Source organism: Micrasema longulum, unplaced genomic scaffold (assembly GCF_059751315.1).
Source record: "Micrasema longulum isolate JH-2025_06_02 unplaced genomic scaffold, ASM5975131v1 h1tg000237l, whole genome shotgun sequence".
Taxonomy (NCBI): Eukaryota; Metazoa; Arthropoda; class Insecta; order Trichoptera; family Brachycentridae; genus Micrasema; species Micrasema longulum.
In genome coordinates this window covers 251,242-274,844 of record NW_028277442.1, presented here as the reverse complement: position 1 = coordinate 274,844, position 23,603 = coordinate 251,242, and the positions used below count along the sequence as shown (strand labels likewise).

At 33.3% G+C, this 23,603-nt stretch overlaps 2 protein-coding genes across 3 annotated transcripts; one reads left to right on the top strand and one right to left on the bottom strand.

Annotated features, from left to right (window-relative positions):
* Nucleotides 1-2,686: 2,686 nt before the first annotated feature.
* On the bottom strand, nucleotides 2,687-8,706 carry LOC148283445 (uncharacterized). Of its 2 annotated transcripts, XM_088243834.1 has the most exons (3): nucleotides 8,515-8,706; nucleotides 6,215-8,276; nucleotides 2,687-2,811 (listed from the first exon to the last, which is right to left on the bottom strand). In XM_088243834.1, exon 2 carries the CDS (start codon nucleotides 8,210-8,212, stop codon nucleotides 6,263-6,265), a length of 1,950 nt encoding a protein of 649 aa, XP_088099960.1. In that variant the 5' UTR covers nucleotides 8,213-8,276; nucleotides 8,515-8,706; the 3' UTR covers nucleotides 2,687-2,811; nucleotides 6,215-6,262. The 2 variants fall into 2 exon arrangements, with proteins under 2 accessions (XP_088099960.1, XP_088099959.1); XM_088243833.1 differs by lacking the exon at nucleotides 2,687-2,811 and having other exon boundaries at nucleotides 5,755-8,276.
* A 1,425-nt stretch (nucleotides 8,707-10,131) lies between these two features.
* LOC148283444 (uncharacterized) lies at nucleotides 10,132-23,094 on the top strand. Its single transcript, XM_088243835.1, has 9 exons — nucleotides 10,132-10,390; nucleotides 11,924-12,047; nucleotides 13,387-13,856; nucleotides 14,772-14,852; nucleotides 16,922-17,037; nucleotides 19,573-19,810; nucleotides 21,387-21,581; nucleotides 22,383-22,537; nucleotides 22,963-23,094. Exons 1-9 carry the CDS (start codon nucleotides 10,262-10,264, stop codon nucleotides 23,054-23,056), a joined length of 1,602 nt encoding a protein of 533 aa, XP_088099961.1. The 5' UTR covers nucleotides 10,132-10,261; the 3' UTR covers nucleotides 23,057-23,094.
* Nucleotides 23,095-23,603: the final 509 nt, after the last annotated feature.

The following is a 23,603-nucleotide window of genomic DNA, read 5'->3' as shown; positions in this document are numbered from 1 at the left end:
TTTGACATTGTGCTCGCAATCAACGCTCTCTGGGAAACCTGAACTATCTGGTTAGTACAGATGTTTAAATGTCGTTTTCTACCGCTACATGACGGTTGCTCTCTTAGGAAACCATAGCTTAGCACAGCTCAGCCCTTAATGCATGCATAGTTTCATTTGAGAGATTGCAATTCTAAAGAAGGGACCACTTTTCAAGTACATTTTAAAACGAGGAATATAATAATATTGCAACTTATTAACTAAATATAATCATATGTCTTACTACTAAATAATTTTCAACACAAAAGTGGTACAAATTATATTTGTCAATAAAAATATATTTTCGCATAGGCAATAACCAATATATATTAAAGTATTCAACCAATTAAAAATAAACTTTAAAAGTAGATAGGCATTTGCACAAATTAAAAAGATAATAGTGACTCCGACATTGTCTTTGGTTGACTTTTACAAATATCACATTAAAATAAAATAAAATAGATACTTCGAACCCCAGAAATAAATTTTTCAGCTTAATACAGGTTGTAACCAAAGAGAAAAATGCACACAACTCAACAAATCACACCCCAGAAGTAAATGTACTGTCGTAAGTCTAAATTTGGCAGTTTCGCAATTTACATTTCATTTTTCTTCCTTAGAAGCATGGAAAGAAGCCTGCCCATCTTGTATGAAGGGCGGCTGGAAAAATTTATAGAAATATATTATGGAAAAAGACATCAATGTGGAAAATAACATTGAAGGCATAACTGAAGATATTAGTCGCATGGCCATTAACAGGGGCCTTAAGGGGGCTGAGGTTGAGGATATTGTAAGCCTATTGAAAGTTCACAATAAGCCAATAACCAACGAAGAGTTGGAAGAAAATACTGCGATAAAAATATGAGTGTTTTCCAAGAATTAGACGTGGAATCAGTTGAAAAAACAATTGGCCATAAAAGTTCATGGAAAGGCCTCGTATCTCCAGTCAATGTCTTGAGTTATTAGAAGAAAACGAAGACAATTACAGTAAAACCCCTAAATTACATTTTTTGAGGGATCGACAAAAAAAAAGTAAATGGATAGTGAAAAAAAAAATGCAGCAATGCTTGACCTATTTTTTTATTGCAACTTTTTGAATATCATATTCATAAATAATAAATGTCTGTAAAACACAGTAAACCATCTTTAAAGTTACAACCAAAACACGAAAATGGCAGCAATAAATGTTCATAAAACACAATGAACTGTTTGCAGAATTACAATAAAAAAAACACAAAAACGGCGGCAATCATTTTGAATATCGATTTAACTTACCAACAAGTTGGTATAATGATAGAGATTAACTTCAGACTCTTGTGCTGTCAGTTTTCAGCGGGGATTGCAATTTTTTCCGACCAACAAGTTGGAATAATGATTAATAATTGAGAGATTGACTCTTGAGATGTCAAAAACACGAAAATTGCGGCAATAAATGTTCGCAAAACACAATATTAAACTGCCACACATTAACTTTAAAAAAGTTGGTATAGTGATAGAAACTAACTTCAGACTCTCGAGCTGTCAGGGTTTCTGGGTTTTTAATGTGCTAAAAAATTCAAAATTAAATCGGACTTCAAAAATTATACGCATAGAATTTTAATATATGATTATACATAAATTGCGGGAAAATGCAAATTACAGGGACGTAATTTTGGGGTTCCACTGTACAAACGAATAAGTGCTGTCTTTAATTACATATTACATATTATGCATTAAATTAATGTTAATTATATCAATAAATAAAGTGCATTTTCATTGTTTAGTAGATGAGTATGAAATTTGCTAAGTACAATTTTGTCAGAAATGTATCCCTCATACTCAACGGGGCTACCTGTACGTTATTCTGTACTGAACTGGCTCAGTAAAATATTTAAAATATAACCAGTTTACAATATTTAATATTGATTATAAATTGCCTTCTTAACCACCCATTTCAATACAACACATTCATAGAGAAACACCTAATATAAAGCAAAAAAGCAACTTAGGTGCAATTATTTTAATATTGTCTATTATAATAATTGATTTGAATACATCGGTGTCAACATTTAAAAATTTATGTACATACATACAGACCATTCAAATTACATTAAAATATAATTATCTCTCAACAGAGTCACGGATATTTAAGAAGGGAATATTGAAGACGCATTTATAGAAGTGAACCGTCATTAGCTGTTTCGGCATTGATTTGGGTACCCGGACACTCAAACATCAACGGTAATGAGGCAGCTGATGACTTCGCGAGGCTGGGAGTTGAGACAGTCCCAATAGGTCCCGAAGCCCTACTCTGGGTGCCCAAATGTACTCCTCGTAATGAACTTAGGCCGTGATTCGTGGACTGTTGCCTGATAGTATACAATTATTTACTAACATTCAATGTAAAGCGATCATTTAAACCAGCCACTGACAGGTCATAATCCATGTAAATGTCTATATTTCCACATTCACTAATAATTCCTTTATCTCTGTTTGAGATAATGGTATATTTAAGAGGGTTAAATACTTAAAATACATCTGTTTAAACATTAAAAACTTAAATTAATAAAATATATTATAATTTAAAATAAATTATATAAAACTCTGAAAAACATAATATTATAATACATAGGTGCGTAGATTTTCATAGTCACTGTTATCAATATGTATCTTTTTTGGGTGACTCCGTCCAAGTTGGATTCGTTCCGACGTTTCGGCTACCATTGCAGGAGCCATCCTCAGGGTAAACTTGGACACCCTGAAAAATCCGCAATAGCGCAACACTTTATAGACACAGCACATCTTTTCGCCAACCTAGAAAATACAGTGCACGAATAATAAAAGAGGCAATTTAAATACAAAAACACCCGAATAACATAAACAAAGACGACGGGTTGCGATTAAACTCAACATGGTTCCCGGCACCACACACTACAAAAATGACACGGAATGTGCCTACTGCCGACTGCGATACAGTACAAATTATTGGTACATACACACATATTTTTTTGCAAAACACAGTTTGCCCTGAAGATGGCTTCTGCAATGCTAGCCGAAACGTCGGAACGAATCCAACTTACACGGGATCACCCAAAAAAGATACATATTATACTATATAATACAGTCTAAACATAATTTTGTAGAAATTTTAAATTGTACAGCAATTTCCAATAAAAACAAAAGGAATAGAAAGCCTAGAATATATAAATGTTCAAGTTTTTTGGTGAAAATTGTTGGTGGAAGTTCATTGTCATTTACTATAGAAATGATACTTAAATCCATGAATTTGTAATAACCAGTGATCGGTTCAATAGCTTTTGCGACATATTCTAGACTGGTATCTTTATTATAAAATAAAATCTATTTATACAAAATCCGTAACAATAAAGAATAGGGTATTATCACTCGGGAGGAATATCGAATTTAACCGACTCCACAAATAAAATATTATCCTAGTGTTTATATAAGCCCTTATGATGAATATTTTCATTCATTATTTTCGTTTGGAAAATAAGGTCTTTCAAAAACGATCGTTTCGTAAGTTGGTAATAAATTTTGTCACAGAAGTTTACGAGTAATGCATTCATTTTAATGTTGGTAATGCCACAGCAGGCCACAGATAGAAATATAAGGAGAGTTGTCTATGCATATTATCTTAAGCTCCCCCTTACCCCCACTACACACTCCAGTTCCAGGCACTGACAAATGAAAGTGAAAACGGATTACAAAATTACCAAACAACGATTGTCTCTCACGTCTCACTCTCAATGCTACAGGTATATTAATGAGTGAGAGACAATTTTACGCGTTATGCAGGCCAACAACTAAGAGCAAGTACACTACACTGCCAGGGCTGGTATTCCGAACGCGTTTACAGCGCGCTATAATGCGTATTTAGTACGTAAAAACGCGCTATACCGCGCTATAATTTCGTTTGGAATACCAGCCCAGATGTCAGTAGCTCCAGTAGGTCTCCGAGTTTTGTTAAGAGCGGTCCATTCGCTTGCACTGCGAGCGTCAGGTAATAGTTTTTTCATGTTTTTAGCAACTAGATTAAAAACATTATCACTTTTGACTTCAGCTATAAATATATATTCCACTTTTCCAATTTAAAATCACTCAATTTTGCGGGCTCCCGCCATCCTAGAAGGCCGTCGATGACGATCCTTTGGCTTTATTCAGCGGAACGGATTGCGAGAGTGCTGGCTTGCGATGAGATCTTTCTTTGTTGTCCTCGTCCTACAATACCGTTCATTCTCACCATATATATCCATTTTACCATTCGTTCTAGATGACCAAACTATCTCAGTGACCCTTTCTTAATCTTATCAATTATGCCTGTCTCAGATTTGCACTCTCGCCTGAGTTCAAGGGTAAGTTTAATAAATCAATTTCAATGATAAAGGAATGGTTTACAGGATTTCAGTGTTGTCACACAAATTTGAGAGACGCTGAACGTTCTGGACGTCCAATTGAGGTCACTACATCTGAACAATCGGAGATTGAAAGAGCGCAAAATCGTAGAATCCATAAGCACATGACATGGTTCAGTGGTTTCAATTATGAATGATCACTTGGATATGAGAAAGTTAAATACATTTAATTTATAGTAAAGATACCAGTCTCGAAAATGTCGCTAAAGCGATAAAGCGGTCACTGGTTATTCAAAAGTTGTGGATTTCAGTATCAACTATCTTTTATTTCTATAGTAATTATCTGTACCTTAGAGGACAAAACATGGGAGTCCACCTTTAACTGTTTTGAAGTAAAAAATGCAGAAATTTTCGCAATAAGCGTGTATGTGAATATAACACCACCATTCTTTCATCATAAAAATGCTTTTTTGAGTTGAAATAAAAATCAAGTCCACTTTGTTTTAATGCAAAAAACATCAGTAGTCCCAGATATGCTATTTTATTATATATATTTTTTAATAATAAATAATAATCACAGTTTATTGACAAAAATTACAATTTCTTTATCTGCTACAAGTTTTAAGAACGCTTTTTATTTTATCTTGAAAGTTCTTTATATATTTAAATGATCTAATTTGACGTATTACAACAGAGATTAAGAACATTTTAGAGAAGTTAACATAGAAGTCTAGGCATCTACAGGGCTTATGACCTGTCATTGGCTGGTTTAAGTGGCCACTTTACACACTATATAATATTCACCATTTTGCCCATATTTAAGCATCCATATTCCTTCAATTCTTTCATCTGTTGATGTTTGTGCAGTTAAAGAGCTGAAACCTTTATTTATGCGGGTGAGATTATCCAATTGAATAATTTCACTTACATACGAGTACTAGGCAACGCCTGAATTTTTTTTTTTAATTTCTGTACTTCTTCGTGGACCAGGTGGATTTATCAACAATATTTTGAGTATGTCCAAATTTTTGAAAAACTGGATTGAAGGACAAGAAGGATTGAAGGACAAGAATTGAAGGAATATAGATGCTTAAATATGGGCAGAATGGTGAATGTTACACAGTATGTAAAGTGGCCACTTAAACCAGCCAATGACAGGTCGTAAGCTCTGTAGATGCCTAGACTTCTATATTACCTTCTCTAAAATGTTCTTCATCTCTGTTGTAATATGTTAAAATTAACAGCTCCCCAGGGAGTTGAATCCAGTCCCTGTATACAAAAATTTGGACAAACTGAAAATATTGTTTATCTAATTTGGTTGAAAAGTTATATTTTGTGCCAAAATCTTGTTTCTTGAACATTTCGTTCAATGTGACTCTCATAGTTTATTTTTTAAGGTACAGATATTTGAAATAAATTTTTAAAATGTGTTCTTTTGCTCGTCAGACGGTAAAACAACGCATCTAAAAAAATCTCGAACTGAGGTAATCGCCATTACAATGTTTTATGGAATATAAACAGAACTTTCCTATAGTTACGCCAAGTTGCCAATTGGCTAGGAAGTCTCATAAAAAATAATCTTAAATACCGTGTGATAGATCTCAGAGAGTAGAATAATTTGAGCCGTGTTAAAGCAATATGATGCATCGTTTTCCCATCAGATGGGCCCTTGGTAAAATATAATATTATGCGATGTAAATCAAATGTTTACATTACAATTTAAGATCTCCATAAACAAATTTAATAAACGAGTATATACTAAAGTAAAGAGCTAATTTTGGAATTATTTTGACATTGTTAAATTTATATTTATTGTACTTTTTAAACAATTCAATTTCACTTACCACTCACACAGCGAACAAAACAACTTGAAAATACTCCTTAAAAACTCGCTACATATCGACAGCTGTGATTCCTGCATTCGAAGCCCCAATCTCGACATCGTTCTTGCCGATTTGCCTCTTTATATTATTGTTATTTTGTAAGCTCACATCCAAGACATCCAAAACGGCCTTATTACAAATATCAGAAAACAATTTCGCATCATTTTTTAGATTAATTTCAGATTTGACACAATGATTATTGCGTTTTTTACTAACTAAACTTTTCTTTTTTGAACCCAATTCCGTAACAACAAGACTCGGCGTTATATGATTATCTAATTTATTATTTTCCGAGTCATTGTCATAAATTATTTCAGGGATTCCATTAAAAGATGACAAATCGGCTCCACCAATTAAGCTATCGATTGTTAAATTGACTAAATCTCTTTCGTCTGTAACAAGATCGCAGTGATTTGAACGGAGATTGTCATTTGATTCAATGTCTTTTTCGTCGGCGTGCTCGATACAGTGTCCGGAAGGTTTGTCGCCTTTATTTTTACTGTGTATTTCTTTATGACGCTTCAAATTGAGAAGTCTCTTCGAAGAGTATGAGCAGATGTCGCATTTGTGTCGGTAGTTCTCCGAGTGGTTGAGTTTGTGTTTCCGCATGGATGAAAAGTGTTCGGTGCTGTAGATGCAATCGCGGCAGAAGTATTTCTTTTTCTTCGAGTGACTCGCGATGTGTTTTTTAAGACAGCTGTGCGTGTCGCATGTGAACTCGCATTTACCGCACGGAAGTCGACCTTTGTAGTGATTGGCTTTATGCGTGTTGAATTCTCCGGATGAAGTGGTGTTAAATTCGCATCGGTTGCAATAAAACAGTCTGTCCGCATCCATAGAACACTCGTGCACTGTTAAATTGTAGGGGTGATTTGCAAAAAGACCGCAGTCATTACAGATCAAAGGATTTACGTCGGTTTCTTCTAGAATCTTCAACATGTCTTTTCGCTCGTGGGATTTGAGATGGCGTCGTAAATGCGAGCCTCTTCGGCATTTATACTCGCACCGATCGCACGCGTGCGGTTTATCGTCGGAATGGATTAATTTATGTCTTCGCATCGAACTCCTGTCATTTGTGAAGTAACCGCACGCGGCGCATGTCATTAGTTTCTTATCTGAGTGTATTTGTTTGTGCGTGCTTAGAACATTTTTCAAATCACACGAGAAACTGCATTTGTCGCATTCGAACTTGTGAGTAAATAGATGCGTTCGGATGTGCCGTTGAAGATGACTATTTCGCGTGCATTTGTAATCGCACTTATCACAAGAGAACGGTTTGAATCCGGTGTGCGTGTATTTGTGTCTTTTGAGTGTGCTTCCGTCATTGCAAGCGAAGGGACAAAGATCGCAAACAAACGGTTTTTCTCCGGTGTGTGTTCGTTTGTGCGCTTTCAGGCTGTACGACTTTCGCGTACTGTAATCGCACAAATCGCACGCATACTTCTTTTCATTGGTGTGTATTTTCATATGGGTTCTCAGGAGACTAAGATGCTGAGTTTCGTAGTTACAGAACGAGCATTTCCGCAGCTCGCCTGCGGTGCAGACATGCTCGCAAAAACCGAAGCAGTCGCCGATGCAACACTCCTTCGTTCGAATCGGATCCAACACACTGTTTGTTGCATTTTGAGCAACAGAAATAAGACTACTGAAACTAAAAGGGTTTGAGAAATGATGGTCTTGCTCTATGACATTGTTTAATAAACGGCCGAGAATGTTTTGAGCGGACGAAGGATAAACTTCTGTGATAGAAAGTTCTCCACTTCCTATATTTGTCTGCCATTCCTCTTCCGATTCGTCTCTAGTGTTTCTGCAACTCGGAGGGCGCAAAGGAAACCGCGTAGAAATGAATTCTTGCAAATTAACTGACTTCAAAAACGAAATTTTGTTTTTTCGTGGATTCCATTTCTTTTCTGTAATAGTGACGATAGATCTCAGGGGACTCGCATCTGTGTTCTTCATATTAAATAATATATTTAATTACATTTGAAAAACGCAGCATAATCTTGAATTTTGATGACGCTGTCTGTAAAAGGAAAACATTTTTTTTTAAACATTACATTTTAACAAAAGTCTATTAAAAATATTCAGACGTGATTCTAAATGGATTCGCGTTTTAAATATAACCGTCTAAAAAATAAACACCGACAGTAAGATTATTCTACCTGAGCAAAGGTTGGATTAGAATGTGTCGAATTGCACGAAAAACCATGTCAATGTTACAAGTTAAGGTCCACGAGAAATGTTACATTTTTATAACTAACCTTCGTTTTCCCAGTGAATTTGTTTAAGTACAGTAAATTGCTTGGCTTCTGTGGAGAGTTACGTATTCATTTTTAAAACACTTAACATATAAATTGCTAATGAATTATATTATTTTCGATAAACGAAAACATATTGAATATTGACAAAACTTCAAAGTGACAGCTCAAGAAACATCGACAATAATTTGGTATGACGAACCAAGACCTAATCTAATTCCAAAATAAGTGATAACGCACCTATATAAGTGTTTTCCTGGGTTATTATGCCGTGAAAAAGAATACAGTTCTGTGTGTAAAATATAACCAGAGCCTTGAACAAGCGCTGCTGACTTGATAGTTGCTCGCAGATAAAAATCCTGACTAAGGAAATCAAGTGGAGATAAGTCCTCCTCATTGTATGGTAGTTAACGTTTATGAAATGCAATGCTCCTGAACTGGTACCTGAAGCGTAAGACTGATCACCTTAACTTCGTCTAGCAGATGATTGAACTACGCTGCATTTTGTTTATGAATACTGTGCGCTATGTACAAATGAGTTCGGAAAGGGGGATGATGATGACAATAACGTGTATAAAATACTTCATGGCCAAATTGACTGCCCAGACCTACTCTCCTCGATTTATTTCAATATCCCACCTAGGCGGACCAGACCCACAAAATAACCTTTTCATTTATCGAAATACAATACGAATGCAGCAAAAAATTCACCCACCAAAAATGACCTTGTACAACCAAATAGATACTTTTGACATCGAAATTTTACTAGACTCTACAACATCGTTTTAAAATAATATTCTGAAAAAAAATAAAAATAAAATGTAATTATCCTCACTAATATATTTTTTTTTTGTGATACTCTCTCACTCGCACACACACATATACACCCTCCCTCTAACCCTCTTTCACTCTCTCTCCCCCCTACACACACACACACACACACCCTGTTTTGACATACCTAGTAAAAAAAATAGGCTCTAATTGGAATACAACTAATATTACATTTTATACCAAAGCATTATTTGTTTGTTATGCTGTATTCTGTTGCTTTCATAAAATATATAAAATAAAAAAATTTAAATCGGTCGTGCTTCTTGACAGTGTTTCAAAATTACCTTTCAACTAATTATGATTATTATAAAATGTTCAAGGAATATTTTATACAGCGCATTTAAGTGGTATTAAAATATAAATGTTATATCACCATATTTTTATAAAATCCGTCCCAATATTGTACAATAAGTATTTTGAAATGAATTATAAGATTTCTGTTTTTTTTTTGATAAATTTATTAGATAGAGGCCAAAAGAAATGGTAAAGGATGTCAGTTAAAATCAGCACAAAAAAAATATTTCATACTCAAAATGTTTACGACCACTGAACCAATAATATAATTTTCAAGAATTTTCTATGCAATTTATTTTTCAAAATTAAGTACCTGGAGTTCAAGATTCGATTCTCAGTTAGATGAAAAATCAAAAATATGTTTTCTATACATTTTCTATATTTCTAGTAATATAAAAAAAACTGAGACCCATTTATTGTGCTGTTTGTGTTTTATTTTGAACGTGTTCATTTTACGAACATCTCATATTATGCTTACCGCTTTACCAACATAACAAACGACAAATTGAAAACAAATTTGACATTTGACAGATATCTGACGTAAATAACTTACGAAATTCTATTTGTGCATTGTCGGTTCTCAAATATTCTTCAGTCTTGAATTAAAATATATTAATTCTACAATATGGATATACAAGAATCCTACAAAAAAGTGTGTCGGTTATGTCTAAAGAATGATGGCTTCGTTTCTATATTTACCAAAGACGATGGCAAGCCCTTTTCAGAAATGTTATTCGCTGTAGCAGCTATAAAAGTACGTAAAATGAAATATAGTTCTAGAAAATCTGTAGATTTTTTTTACATATTTGGAGGACTGGAAATTGGTTCGAGACATCCTCCATATACAGAATGCGCATTGAACACTGCTGCAATGGTTCTCACCTGTTCATAATCCATGTCCGGGACTCTGCCATTTGCGAATGTCAGCTTGATGAAGAAGATTTAAACCATGTTTTTTTGGATGCCCCTTAAATGAGTGTTCATAGAATTAAGAATAGTCTAGAAGGAGCGTAGAATCATATTTGAATACATCGGACTGTGTCCAATAATTCCCCCACTATGCCTCACTTTCGCCGCGCGCATTCGTGATGCCGTCGCGTAATGTTGCACGATGGGAAAAAATATAACTATAACTCAAATGTAAGGTAAAAAAAGCAATCTGTTAATTTCTCTAAAATTTTATTGTGCACGCAGAAATATTGACTGACACAACAGAGTAGATAAGTAAAGCGTCATTTAATAAGAGTAATTTGAACTGAACTTTAAACATAAAATATAAAACAAATTTTATTTGACATAAAACGGATATTTTTATGTCATGTTAAATAATATTTGATGTTTTAAAAATAATGTTGGTCAAATGTCCACGATGGGTTGTTTAATCCGAGATCCAATTTTCATTAGTTCTCTCATTAGAAGAGCAAAGTAGGGTAAACAATTTTACTACCCTGGCAACACTAACGAAATGTTCATTTTGTTTCTTTGACAATCTGACAGATGGAAAAATAATTTAATTTTTAAGTAATGCATTTGTTACATACACATTCATTTGCTAATTACACATGAAATGTGATTACATCCTGTTTCTTTAAGATCCTAGCAGTATTTATACACTTTAAAAGGACACAACACAGCATAGTTGAATTCAAATCAGGAGTTGTGTACTGAGCGACGTCTACAAAGAAACTAATGGGTCAAAACGTAAACCTACTCATTTATGAGTAGTTTAGTCGCCTTCTGTTTGATGTGCGTATGCGGTTTCTGGACTGTTCTTAATTCTATGTAATTGTTATCCTGATTTCCTATCCCACCTCTCTGATATTAATATCCCATTAATATCATATTCTTACTCTCCTGTCCCCACCCAATAAACATGTATTTAAAACTATATGTAAATATCTAGTTATAAATGGTGTTAAGCTGTAAATATGATATATTATTGTATGTTTATATTATACTAAATACTAACTTACTAACTTGTATATATTATATTACTAACACATGTGTAAATATGAAAAAAAAAACAAAAAACTCGACACTGGCTAGAACACCCGGGTTGAGAGGTGAATAGGCCATAAAAAACGAAGAAGAAGAAGAAGACTGGAAATCGATCTGGCTATTTTTTATCCCAAAAAAATATATCATTCTATTGGAAAAAATCTTATTGTTACACGACAAAACTAATTAATCTAATAATTTCTTCACATGAGCGAAGCCGCAGTTAAAAGCTAGTAAATAAAAGAAATATATCAGTGGCTTTCTCATTAATTTGTGATTATATTTCCAGTTAGTTCCCGGGACCACAGAAGTTCACAAGATGTGTTCTGTTTGTCTGTGCAGGCTACGGGAAGCGTTTCTCTTCAGAGTGCAGTGTTTGCAAACCCAAGACCAAATCATCAACTGCTCTTTAAGTAAGTTCCACAGAACTGTGTATTTTATCCGCCCGGACATAGACAATTTATTTTATTTATGGTTTCAGTATTTACTATGTGGAGAGACATTTTGAATTTATTTAAAATGTTTATAAATAAATTCAAAATGTCTTCTAGCTCAGATATTAGAATTATACTGTTGTTATAGTATACAAACGAGAGAATACGGGAGAATACGGGAGAATACGAGAGAACCCTTTTAATACCTTGTCATCGCTCTAATTTTCTTGCCTCCTCTTTCACAGTAGTAGCCTCTCAATTGTGGAATAATCTACCCACTAATGTTAGAGACGCCCCTTCTTTATTTACATTTAAGTCAAGATTGAAATGTCACTATCTAAATATTTAAATTGTTCCTTTATCCTTCTTCTTTCCTTCCCATCCCCTCTCCTCTCTTCATAGTATAGTGTTCATTTTTTTAAATTTTTATATTTTTGTTAATCTTTGCTTTTAATTTTTGTATAAAATTGTAAGATTCAATATGTCCATGTATTTATAGTTTTCTCAAACTGAACGGTTTGGATAGGTAGGAAGAAATTGCCCTAAGGCAATATGCCCGTCCTTATATGTATATATATTGTATATGTATATAAAGTGTCAAATAAATAAAATAAATATGTAAATAAAGACAAAGTATTTTAGTAAAATTTGTTAAAATGATTTGAGGATAATAAATACATGGAAAAGAAAAAGTACAAGTTTTGGTTTTTAAAAAGAAATATAAGCACTTTAACTCATTGACTGGCGGTGCTCACATTTAAACCTTTAAACTGTATTTCTTTACCCAACATGTTGGTATTTTATTTGTTTATGTAAATTTTTGTTTTTAAATATCTTATACAAAATGTTCTCTCTTTTACATCTTCTTTATATTTTTCTATACCACCTATATTTCTAAACAATGTATTATCTTTTATTTCCTTATACTGTATTTAAAAAAATATATGTTGTTTATATACTCGTGTTTTATGTAACTCTTTATGTATGTAAAAGCTCTTGGGCGTGAAAAATTAATAAAAAGAGAATAAAATAATAAAATATGTTAGTAATTTATTATCAAAAAGGTTCGTAGCTTAAGAATTCATCAAGTGTAGAGGTTAAAAATTCATGGTCACTAACAAAATAAGTATTTAAACGAATAAATAGAAAATACTGAATTTGAATGCGAGGAATGGGTTAAATCTCACACATTTTGTGGTATTTTTGCCGTGATTTTGAAAGAATGACAGAATTGTATAATTTCCTTACTTTTTATCAGACTACAGCCTAAATTCAAAATAATAAATTAAAATATATAACAATTAAATTAATTTCACAGGTATAAAATCTGAAATGCTAGTCTTGACTTCTGCAGTTGCCAATGACACTCCAAGCGAGGTACAAGAATGTTGGATTAATTCTCCCGATAGAGACGTTGAAGATGACCTTTCACTAGCTGAGGCCGCATTGTTACTGGGACGAGAAAAGAAACAAAAGAGCAAAAAGCAATCCCGCTGCAAAAAGAAATCGCACAAATCCAAACACAGCAAAAAGAAGACTCTGGATTTTAAGCAGATGAGAAAGTTGGAGCTGTTCTCCCAAGTCATAAGTGATTTTGGAATCGAAGGGATTAATATACCGACCAATCAACTGGCCATCAAAAGGGAAATAGACAAGTGTAACCTGGGAATAGAGGAACATTGTAAAGAGAATGGGGAGTTTGACGAATTTAAATCTAGCGATACTTTTGTTATTAAAGAAGAGTATGAATTGAAAGCTGAAAGAAGCAAAGGGGAAAAAACCATAGAAGTGAGTTTGATATTTTTTAGTGAGAGGAGTGAAGGTGTCGTACCTCGGTCTTATTTAAAGTTCTGTGGCTTGGATCTGTAGGACAAAATGATTAGTCTTACGCTTCAGGTACCAGTCTGGGGACTATGAAATATTCTAGTGTAAAAACATCTTTTTAAATAATTATTTCATGCCAACCATGTCGGGAATCAAACCCGAGACCTCTTGCATGGTTGGCAAATGCGCTGACCATTGCACCACAAGGCCGACATTAATACAGGAGAGCAATTTTGTTTATCCATTTTGTGGTGTGCTTATAAACTGTTTGATGTGTTTGATAACGAAAAATATTAAAACACATTACTATACATGTATGCGTGTATAAAATATTTAAATATGTTAGTTTTTTCATTGACATCGACCCTCTACAAAATGTTAATGAGAAAAAAATTGATTCCAACATTGGGTCTTATAGATCAAGCCGCAGAATTAACTATATTAGTTTTTTTTTAAGTGCATTTATAACTAAGGTACTATACTGGTAATGTACCTTGGTCCCAGAGGTGTTGTGCCTTTAAATATTATTTGAAAGAAATAAAAGATTTTGCACAGAAATGAACATTTATTTTGCAGAAGTATTAAATACCAAGAATAAAATATATATCAGAGAATGAATAACGTTTTGAACTCAAAACAAATTAGCTGTTTCTAACCGTCTTATCTTTTGCCATCTTCAGTACTTCGAGAAAGGTACATAAATAAAAAATTATCCCATAAAAAGTCATTGATTGTAAGAGGGAAATGTAGCCATGGAAAAAATATTATATAGTGTTGACCGGTCCAAGATACACACCACACGAAAGGACCAGGGTACAAAAACACACAAAAGGACCAATGTATTAAAAATGTTGTTAATTTAACTTTATTTTATTTTAGGAACTGTATGAAGAAGCAGAAAAAATAGAATTAATAGAAACAGAGCCTCCAGTAAAGAAGAAATCTCGAGTTAAAAAGAAGGTAACTTTTACTTATTTTTATTAGCGTATGTACGTCAATTACTAAGGACTTATCTTACCACTAAATAATAAATTGGAATCACATAACAAAAATAACTTGAGCACGTCCAGAAAAGTCAATTGCATAATTAAATTAGAATTAAAAACTTCTCCTTTATTTTTCATTTCCTGATATTGATCTGGATATTTGGTAATCCGGATGACTGGAGTCCGGGCAAATGGAGTTCTACTGTATTTGTTTTACTAACCCCTTTCTAGGCAGTGTATTTTATAGGATACATGGGGTCCAGGAAGCAATTGATATGTTGGAAATTGGTACATAATAATATCCCTTTAAAAACAAAGAAAAACTAAATACTGTACACGGTTTTTCAGGGCCAGACCGCGAAACTTCAGAGAAACATTCCTCATGGCAAGCTTTAAAAAAAATCCTAATAAAATTTTTTCAAAATATCATTTTGATTATTTTTTTTTTATGATCTCAAAATGGAGTAAATCTGTTATTTCTCGAACTAGTATCCCCTTCGCAAACCCCTACCCCTCTCCGACAGCTAAAAATTGGGATAAAAATGTATTTGACCAACAAAGCGATATGCACCAAACGCAGACAAGGGAAGCGGCTGGGTAGGAAAGGCGTAGGGGCTTGTGGAGGGACTGCTTGTCTGAGAAATTAAGGATTTACTACATTTTGAGATTACATTTAAAAAAAAAAAAACTTTTTGGAAAAATTGTTTTAGAATTTTTTTTAAAGCTAAGAATGATTGTTAAGGAATTTTTTTATTTTTTTTTATTTCTTAAGTTAGCTTATATTAAAACTAATATAAACTATTATGTACATTTACATCATCTATATATATTTACATTTCCTTACAGTAACTTATACATTTATTTTTAAATTCTTTCAGACACTTTTCATTCTTCATACATTCAGGCATCTCATCATACATTTTTAAGCCCTTATACATCAAACAATTTTGCGACTCAGCTCTTTTCAATAATGGTAGTCTTATTTTATCCTTTTGTCTAGTAGCATATTCATGACAATTTTTGTTTAAGACAACTTTATCCTTAAAATATTTTGGTAATTTATCGTGAAAAAATTTATGTATAAATATCAACATATTAAATTTAAGTCTCCTTCTTACAGATAACCATTTTAGTTCATCTCTCATTACATTGCTATATTTATTTTTCTTAAGAACTATTCTCATCGCTTTATTTTGTAAAATTTCTAGTTTATTTAAATTTCCTTCGTTTGCTAAAAATAATATTGTTGAGCAGTAATCTATATGTGGAAGAATGATTGTTTTGTAAATTAGTTCTGCAGTATCTTTATATAATTTATTTCTCAATCTACTAAGAATGTTCCTCTGAAGTTTCGCGGTCTGGCCCTGAAAAACCCTGTATACATATGAACTGAAATAATAATAGTTATTAATATATATATAAATATAGTAATCGATTGTAACAAAAAATCAACCAACTTCACTAGATATAAATAATTGTTAAGTATTTTGTGGCATTATTATATTTTATTAAAATTCAGTTAAACTAAAATAAGAGTTTAAATAAATACGTGCAATTTTGTTAAAAATATTGTTTTTCGGTGGAAAGAATTGGTCAGTATTTGAACGGGTAAACCATTGAAAAAATAAATACATTAGATCAAAACATATATATAAATACAATAACAATATTTGAATTTGTCCAAATGTTCATAGACAAAAGACTGGATTTCACCCCCTCGGGAGTCGTTAAGATCTTTAACTTCACTAAAATCAACAAATGGTAGAATTAAAGAAACATGGATGTTCAAACATAGGCAAAATGGTGAATGTTACACAGTGTGTAAAGTGGCCACTTAAACCAGCCAATGACAGGTCATAAGGCCTGTAAATGTCTAGACTGCCATATTCCCTTGTTTAAGATATTCTCCATCCCTGTTGTAATTTGTTAATATAAATAATTATTTAAAACATCATGTACCAAAATATATGGACTTTGGCGGCAGGCTTTCTGCTAAAAGCAATATCTTCCAGCCTTTATTTTTGTTTGACACATATATTGTAGGGCCAGTTCTTCTGCGATGTATGCGGCCATTGCGTGAAGGTTAAATGGGATTTGATATCTCATTTCCGTATACATACCGGAGAGAAACCATACAAGTGTAGCTTTTGTGAATATCGGTAAGTTTATGTATTTTTATTATTATATTTTTTTAGTAATGTTTACTCTACTATTTTTAATAGGCGACATTTACTAATACATTAAAGGGCATACTTTAGTTGAGCTTTTAATAAAATATGCGGTTTATCATCATCCTTTTCGTTTCATACCCAAAACATTCAATTTTTTTTTCATGGAATGAGCCAATTGATATGCCAACATCATCAGCGACTTTTCTGATTGTGATTCGGTGATTGTTCATAACCATTTCATTAACTTTTTCCACGTTTTCATCGGTTGTTGATGTGCTGGGGCGTCCGGGCCGTTCGTCATCTTCAACATCTTCACGGCCATCTTGGAAACGCTTATAACACTCATAAACTCTTGTTTTACTCATAGCAGACTCACCATAGACCTTTGTTTACATTTCACACACTTTATTTAATTTTTTACACAAAATGAATCTTTGATCCATTTAAAAAAAAAAGAAAATCGCCGAGCGCATAAAAACACATCTAACCTTATCAGCTGCCACAAAGTAAACAATGAACATAGCTGAAAATTTGACAATCAGACTCTCCAAACCCGCAAAATTTAAAATATCTCTCTATTTTCTGAACACACTCGTATAATTGAAATCTCTTTTTGCAAGATTTAGAGACGGTTTTGAATTACGCTATTATTTAGGTAGGTAGGTTTTTATGTATAGTTTATTTTAGCATCAATAAATTATTTTCCATTTTTGGTGGAGATTTCTAAATTTGCTTCTAATACCCTCCATATATAGGATTTTTTTATTTAAAAAAAAAATATTGCATAAAATTAGTATACATATTTAATAACTGGGAATCTATATAAAACTAATTAATAGAAAATGAAAACAGAATGATCTCTGTTTATGATAGTATCCATCTAACATGTCTCAGCCTGTTCAAAGATGGAGATTTTTTATCTTTTAGAGCATAAGTAGTTCTATACTAATATAATAATAACAAAAAAAAAACTGAAACTACTTAATTATAAATGCTTAGCTAATCAAATGTAAGAAATTAAAAATCGCTATTATACCAATATAAAGTATATATATGTGCCAAGAATACATGTTACTTAAACATAAATAATGTATAATATACAACATTATTTTTGGTACGTGTACTTGTACACACACAAATCTAGATTTTCTCCCAAGGGGGAGTAGGTATATATTTTTATCGATTCGGAACATATATACAAAAATCAAAAATGTTACCTGTGTGGATATTCGCTAATAAGCGGAATGGGGAATGTTGTAGTACCTACTTAAAGTGGCCACTTAACCCAGCCAATGACAGGTCATAAGCCCTGTAAACGCTCGAATATCCATAATCCTGAATTTGAAAAAAAATTCTACCTCATCTCTGTAGGGATATAAATAAAAGTATAATATACATATAATAAAAAACAAATATAAAGTAATGAAATACATAAAAATGTAAATAATATGTGTACCAATTATATAACGTACTACGTTTATTGATCTACATATATTTTTCAAAAAAAATTCTCGCTACACTATTTATATGTGCAATTATTTTTATTTTAAAATTTGTTCTGCATTTTTATATTTGACAATAAATCATTAAATACTTTTGGAGCAATTACATTATATTGCTTTTTACCGAAGGCGGTTGATACAAATGGGACAATACAGTTAATTTGTGTTGCTGAACGAGTGTTTATATTTTGTTGGGTTCTTTTGACCTCACTTAATTTATCATAAAATTTAAGTAGTAGGCACCTCACAAACAATTGTCTTACATCCCATATCTTTAACTCAGCGAATAGATCTTCCGTTTTGTATTAGCAATTTGGATATTTTTGCTATGTATCCAGTGGTAATGAGGAATTCCAGCCCAACCCGGAATTAAATTTTAAAAATGTTTTCGTGTACACGTGAATATTAGAATTTTTTGGAGTATGATGAAATATCTCAAAAACGCACGCAAAAAAAAAAAAAAAATGTTGAAAATAGTATTCATTTTAAAATCGTAAATAATGACGTCACTTCTTCGTTAAAATCGTAAATAATGTCGACAGCAAATTACGATCAACTAAATGAAGTAATCAAAGCAATATTCCATAGATTCTTGTCAGTTTTGTTGTTGGCTGGAGAAATACAACTTACCGCGGTCAGTGAAAGTAAGAACGCCAACCGTTTCATGATGTCACTACTGAAAAGCGACACACTGATTACAGTCATTTGGCGCGGTATTTGATAAATGTAACTTTAAAAAAGCATATCTATGTAAATAATGCACAAAAAAAATAAATAATAATTTTGCTTAGTTAAATAAAACGCTAATAGAAAAAAAATAATTAGAAAACAGTGGAATTCCTCATTGTGTATTTCTGGGGAGTCTTACATATATAAATATATATAAAGAAATATTGCCTGAAGGAGAAGCACATTAACGATCCTCATAATGTTGCTGCATATTTTGTTTTGTACGGTGCTTGGCAAAGCTAAGTCACCTCTTGCTCGATCTGCTCTCCCATCCCCATCTTGAATTGTTCAGGTGTGCGAACAGCAGCGGCATGACTACGCACATGAAGCGTCACTCGGGCGAGCGGCCCTTCGTGTGCGACGTGTGTGGGAAGGCACTGGCGTCGCGGGACACCCTGGCCTCGCACGAGAGAATCCACACGGGGGAGCTGCCCTACCCCTGCCCGGTGTGCGGCAGGCACTTCCGCGCCAAGCCCAACCTGAGACTCCATCTAAGGATACATTCGGGAATCAAGAAGTTCTCGTGCCCCGTAAGAGATATTTAATTTTACTCTTCTATAATCTGAGACTCTTTCGAGTCAAACCACATCCTTGATATAAAGATGCTTCAAAAGTGATTTTTGCGCTATTTATACGAGGGCAGGTCCAAATTTGCGGAATAAAGGCCTTGTAGATTAACATAGTATTTTATGGCTGTCACCATTTTCTGTGTAGTCAATCAACCCTCTATCCCAAAAAGTAGTAGCTATGACCTTTCCAGCTGGTTGTAATACTGTGAGGGTAAGGATCTGGGCCCCTATAAAATCAAAATAACTTTTGCCTTACCTACACTTAAATAATACCTACTGTAAACTTCAATTTTTTCACCTAAACTGGTAAAAATTTTCAAACACATTTAATGATGTTCTTACTTACTTTTATGCAGTATTTTATCTTTACTTATATATCTACAAGGCATAATGTCATTCGATGTTTTCAATTAAAAAAAAACTAAAATTACCAGTTTTTATTATAGTTGGATAATTTATAGAGTGCCACTTTTGTAAAAATCACCTCAAGTTTATAACATAAGTACCTACATATTAACTTGTTATATTGTATGGATTGGTGCGCGTGAATTGATTTGAGGTTAAATGAGAAAGATGGATTACAATTGAAGTTATTAATTGAGTATACACACGAGTTACATCCTTACAATTTTGTACAGAAGGGATTTACAATAGCGAACACTGACGAGGAGCTGGTGGACGCGTGACACAAAATGCCAAGAAGAAATGTGCTTATTATTTCGCTGCATGACGTTTAATTACTTGTCCGAGCTGACGTTGCGTTGGATTGCGTGTTGCGGGCCAGAACGGTGTTCGGCCCTGTCAACTTTACGGCTTGATGGTGACGACCTCCACAATACCTAATCTTTTGAATTTTAATTTTATACCTGTCATTTAAAAGCCCTCTGTGGTGGTATTCTGAATCTTCTCTATCCTCTAGAGAGTGATTGATTTAAAGGATTTTATTCTTTTAAAGTGGCGAGACTTTGTTTCACAAAATGGCCACACTGATTATTAAATGTCAAGTTGTGTATAAAACTGCTGCAAAAACGGAAATAAAACTAATACGATTTGGTCAATTCAACTTAATTTAGTGTTTTGGGTAATGCTTAAGGTCCCAACGTTCTAAATGAAAACTATCATGTGTTTGATTTCATGTGTTCATATTTTTTGACGTTTAATCATCAGTGTGGCCATTGTGTGAAGCAAAGTCTCGTCACTTTAAAATAATAAAATTCTTCAAATTAATCTCTAGGGGATAGAGAAGATCTTGAATATCAGCCCTGGACATATATAGATAATAAATAAATAAATAAATACAGGTCCTGGGCTTGGAGGGAGAGATTTAGCAATATACAAACACTTGCCTTCCACTCAGTAACCAAGCTCTTTAAAGATCTGAGCTTGGAGATAAGACCTAATTTATGAGAACCCATCACAAAAGATCTGACCCCCATTTTTCAATATAAGAATATGCATCTCTGTGGCATCTAAGTGGGATTCTTTTTAAATTTCTCTATATTTTCAGATTGTGGTAATATCTATTATTTTATTCTAGATATGCGCCAAGCTATTCTACACGGGTGCCGACATGAAGGATCACATGCGACGCCACTCCGGGGAGCGACCGTTCGCATGCACCTTGTGCCCGCGTCGCTTCACGGGCATCGCGAGCCAGCGCACGCACATGAAACTCCACACGGGACAGAAGGACTTCAAATGCCAACTGTGCCCTAAGACCTTTGTCTGTCGGGTATGTAATGGTATCTATGCAGGTCTACCAATGAACAAAATGACTCGCCTACAGTCTGTATTAAATGCTGCAGCGAGACTTATTTTCGGAATCTCTAAGTTCAGTCAAATCACTCCACTACTTCGGGAATTACACTGGCTACGTTTTCCACAGAGGGTGGAATACAAACTCTGTTGACTTATTTCCACACATTTGCGTCACTATCACAAGTTTCACAAAACTCCATTTAATTTTTTTCATTAACAAAATAAACATGGATGAAAAAAAGAAATCAATTTGAGGTTATTTATCTGACATTTAATATTTGACTATCTTTTATTTAATAATAATTGAAAAAAACGCTAGATGTCAGTAACGTGTTGGTTTTTTCGTTCTTAAACAATTTCTAAAATAAGCACTGCCTAAAAACACGCGTAATTACAACTGAAAAATAACCCACACACAGACACATTGATCATGTATACAACAACTAATACATTAAAAAAATGGGCATTTTTAGTTCGTGCCTCTGCTGTAGCACCTTGACTTAACCGAAATACATTCAGCGCATTTTTCAAATTTTACAAATAGTAAATCGTATTATTAATATAATTTTTTGTTATTGTTTTAGTAAAATTCTAGTAGGGTAGGCACTGTTTATGTGCTTATATGGAACGCACGCCACTGTACACGCCAAGGTTTGGAACAAGGACTCCATTGCAAACTACTAATTTCGCCTTCTCTTCTTACTATTTTCATTATTTGTTTTATTTTGTAAGTTAGCTTTTAAAAGGAATAATGTTGTTTTATTTACATTTGCAGGAATCAATGCGTCGTCATGAATTAGTCCACACTAACAAAAAGGCTTTTGAGTGTTTTGAATGCGGAAGCAAGTTTACTCATCGGAAATCTCTGTCTGCTCATCAAGCTAAACATTCTAAGTCCAAGGATTTTGTATGCAACATTTGCGATCAAAGGTTAGAAAAGCCAAAAATTATTAACTATTTTATAGGTAAATAGTTTAACTTTCTTAAAAACCGTACCTGTCTGACGATCTTTTGAAAGTGGAAACCGGATACATCATCCTTTCCTTTCCTAGTGGTGCATAGGGCACCGCATTGGTACACCAATTTCAGCGTATCTTGCATCGAGTCCAAGACCTCTTGCATGGTAGGCAAACGCGCTGACCATTACAACAATATTTATTGGTCGAGCGATGTCTACAAAAAAAGTAATGGGTCAAAACGTAAAACTACTCCTTGAAGAGTGGTTTAGTCGCCTTCTGTTTGATGGTTTCTGGACTATTCTTAATTGTATGGATGCAACGTATGTCAACACTCCATATATAAGTTTAAGAAATTTACAATTTTTTTATTGATATATTGAATTGTTTCTTTTGCAGATTTGGATATGCCGGAAGTCTTTATGTTCATAGAAAGAGAAAACATAATATACAACCATCCCGTATAGTTACACCATCCGTACAAACAGAATGACAGAATAGAATAATTAATAAAGATACTTCAAAATATAATTCCACTGTTTTATTTCTCCAGTAACCAGTTAATATTTTATATGTAACTAGTGATGAAATAATCATGATTATGTCACGAAACAATAGTGAAATAATTCATTTAATTTTTAAGCTTGCCAACTTTGCAATACTCATGTAGAGGTTGCTGTTTTTGCAGCGAACCCAATAATTTGAAAGTCAGATTCTCACAAATAAAGCCGTATTTTGAAATGACAATGTTATAAGACTATTGCAAACAATTGTATTCTGAATAAGTTTCAATGAGGAACTTCAGCCCTACGGAAAATTGAATACAAAAATTGGATGGTAAAAATTAGAACATTAAATTATACGACTTTGTATAGCTAGGTGTTCAAATTTTATTTGTTTAACTATCTAAATAAATACATTACATTACAAAGTACTTTGAACGATGTCACTATGAATCAACACCCGGAGTCATTTCAGAAACACAACACTTAAAAACATTATAACACTGATAATACAATACATAGAAATTGAAACACGAG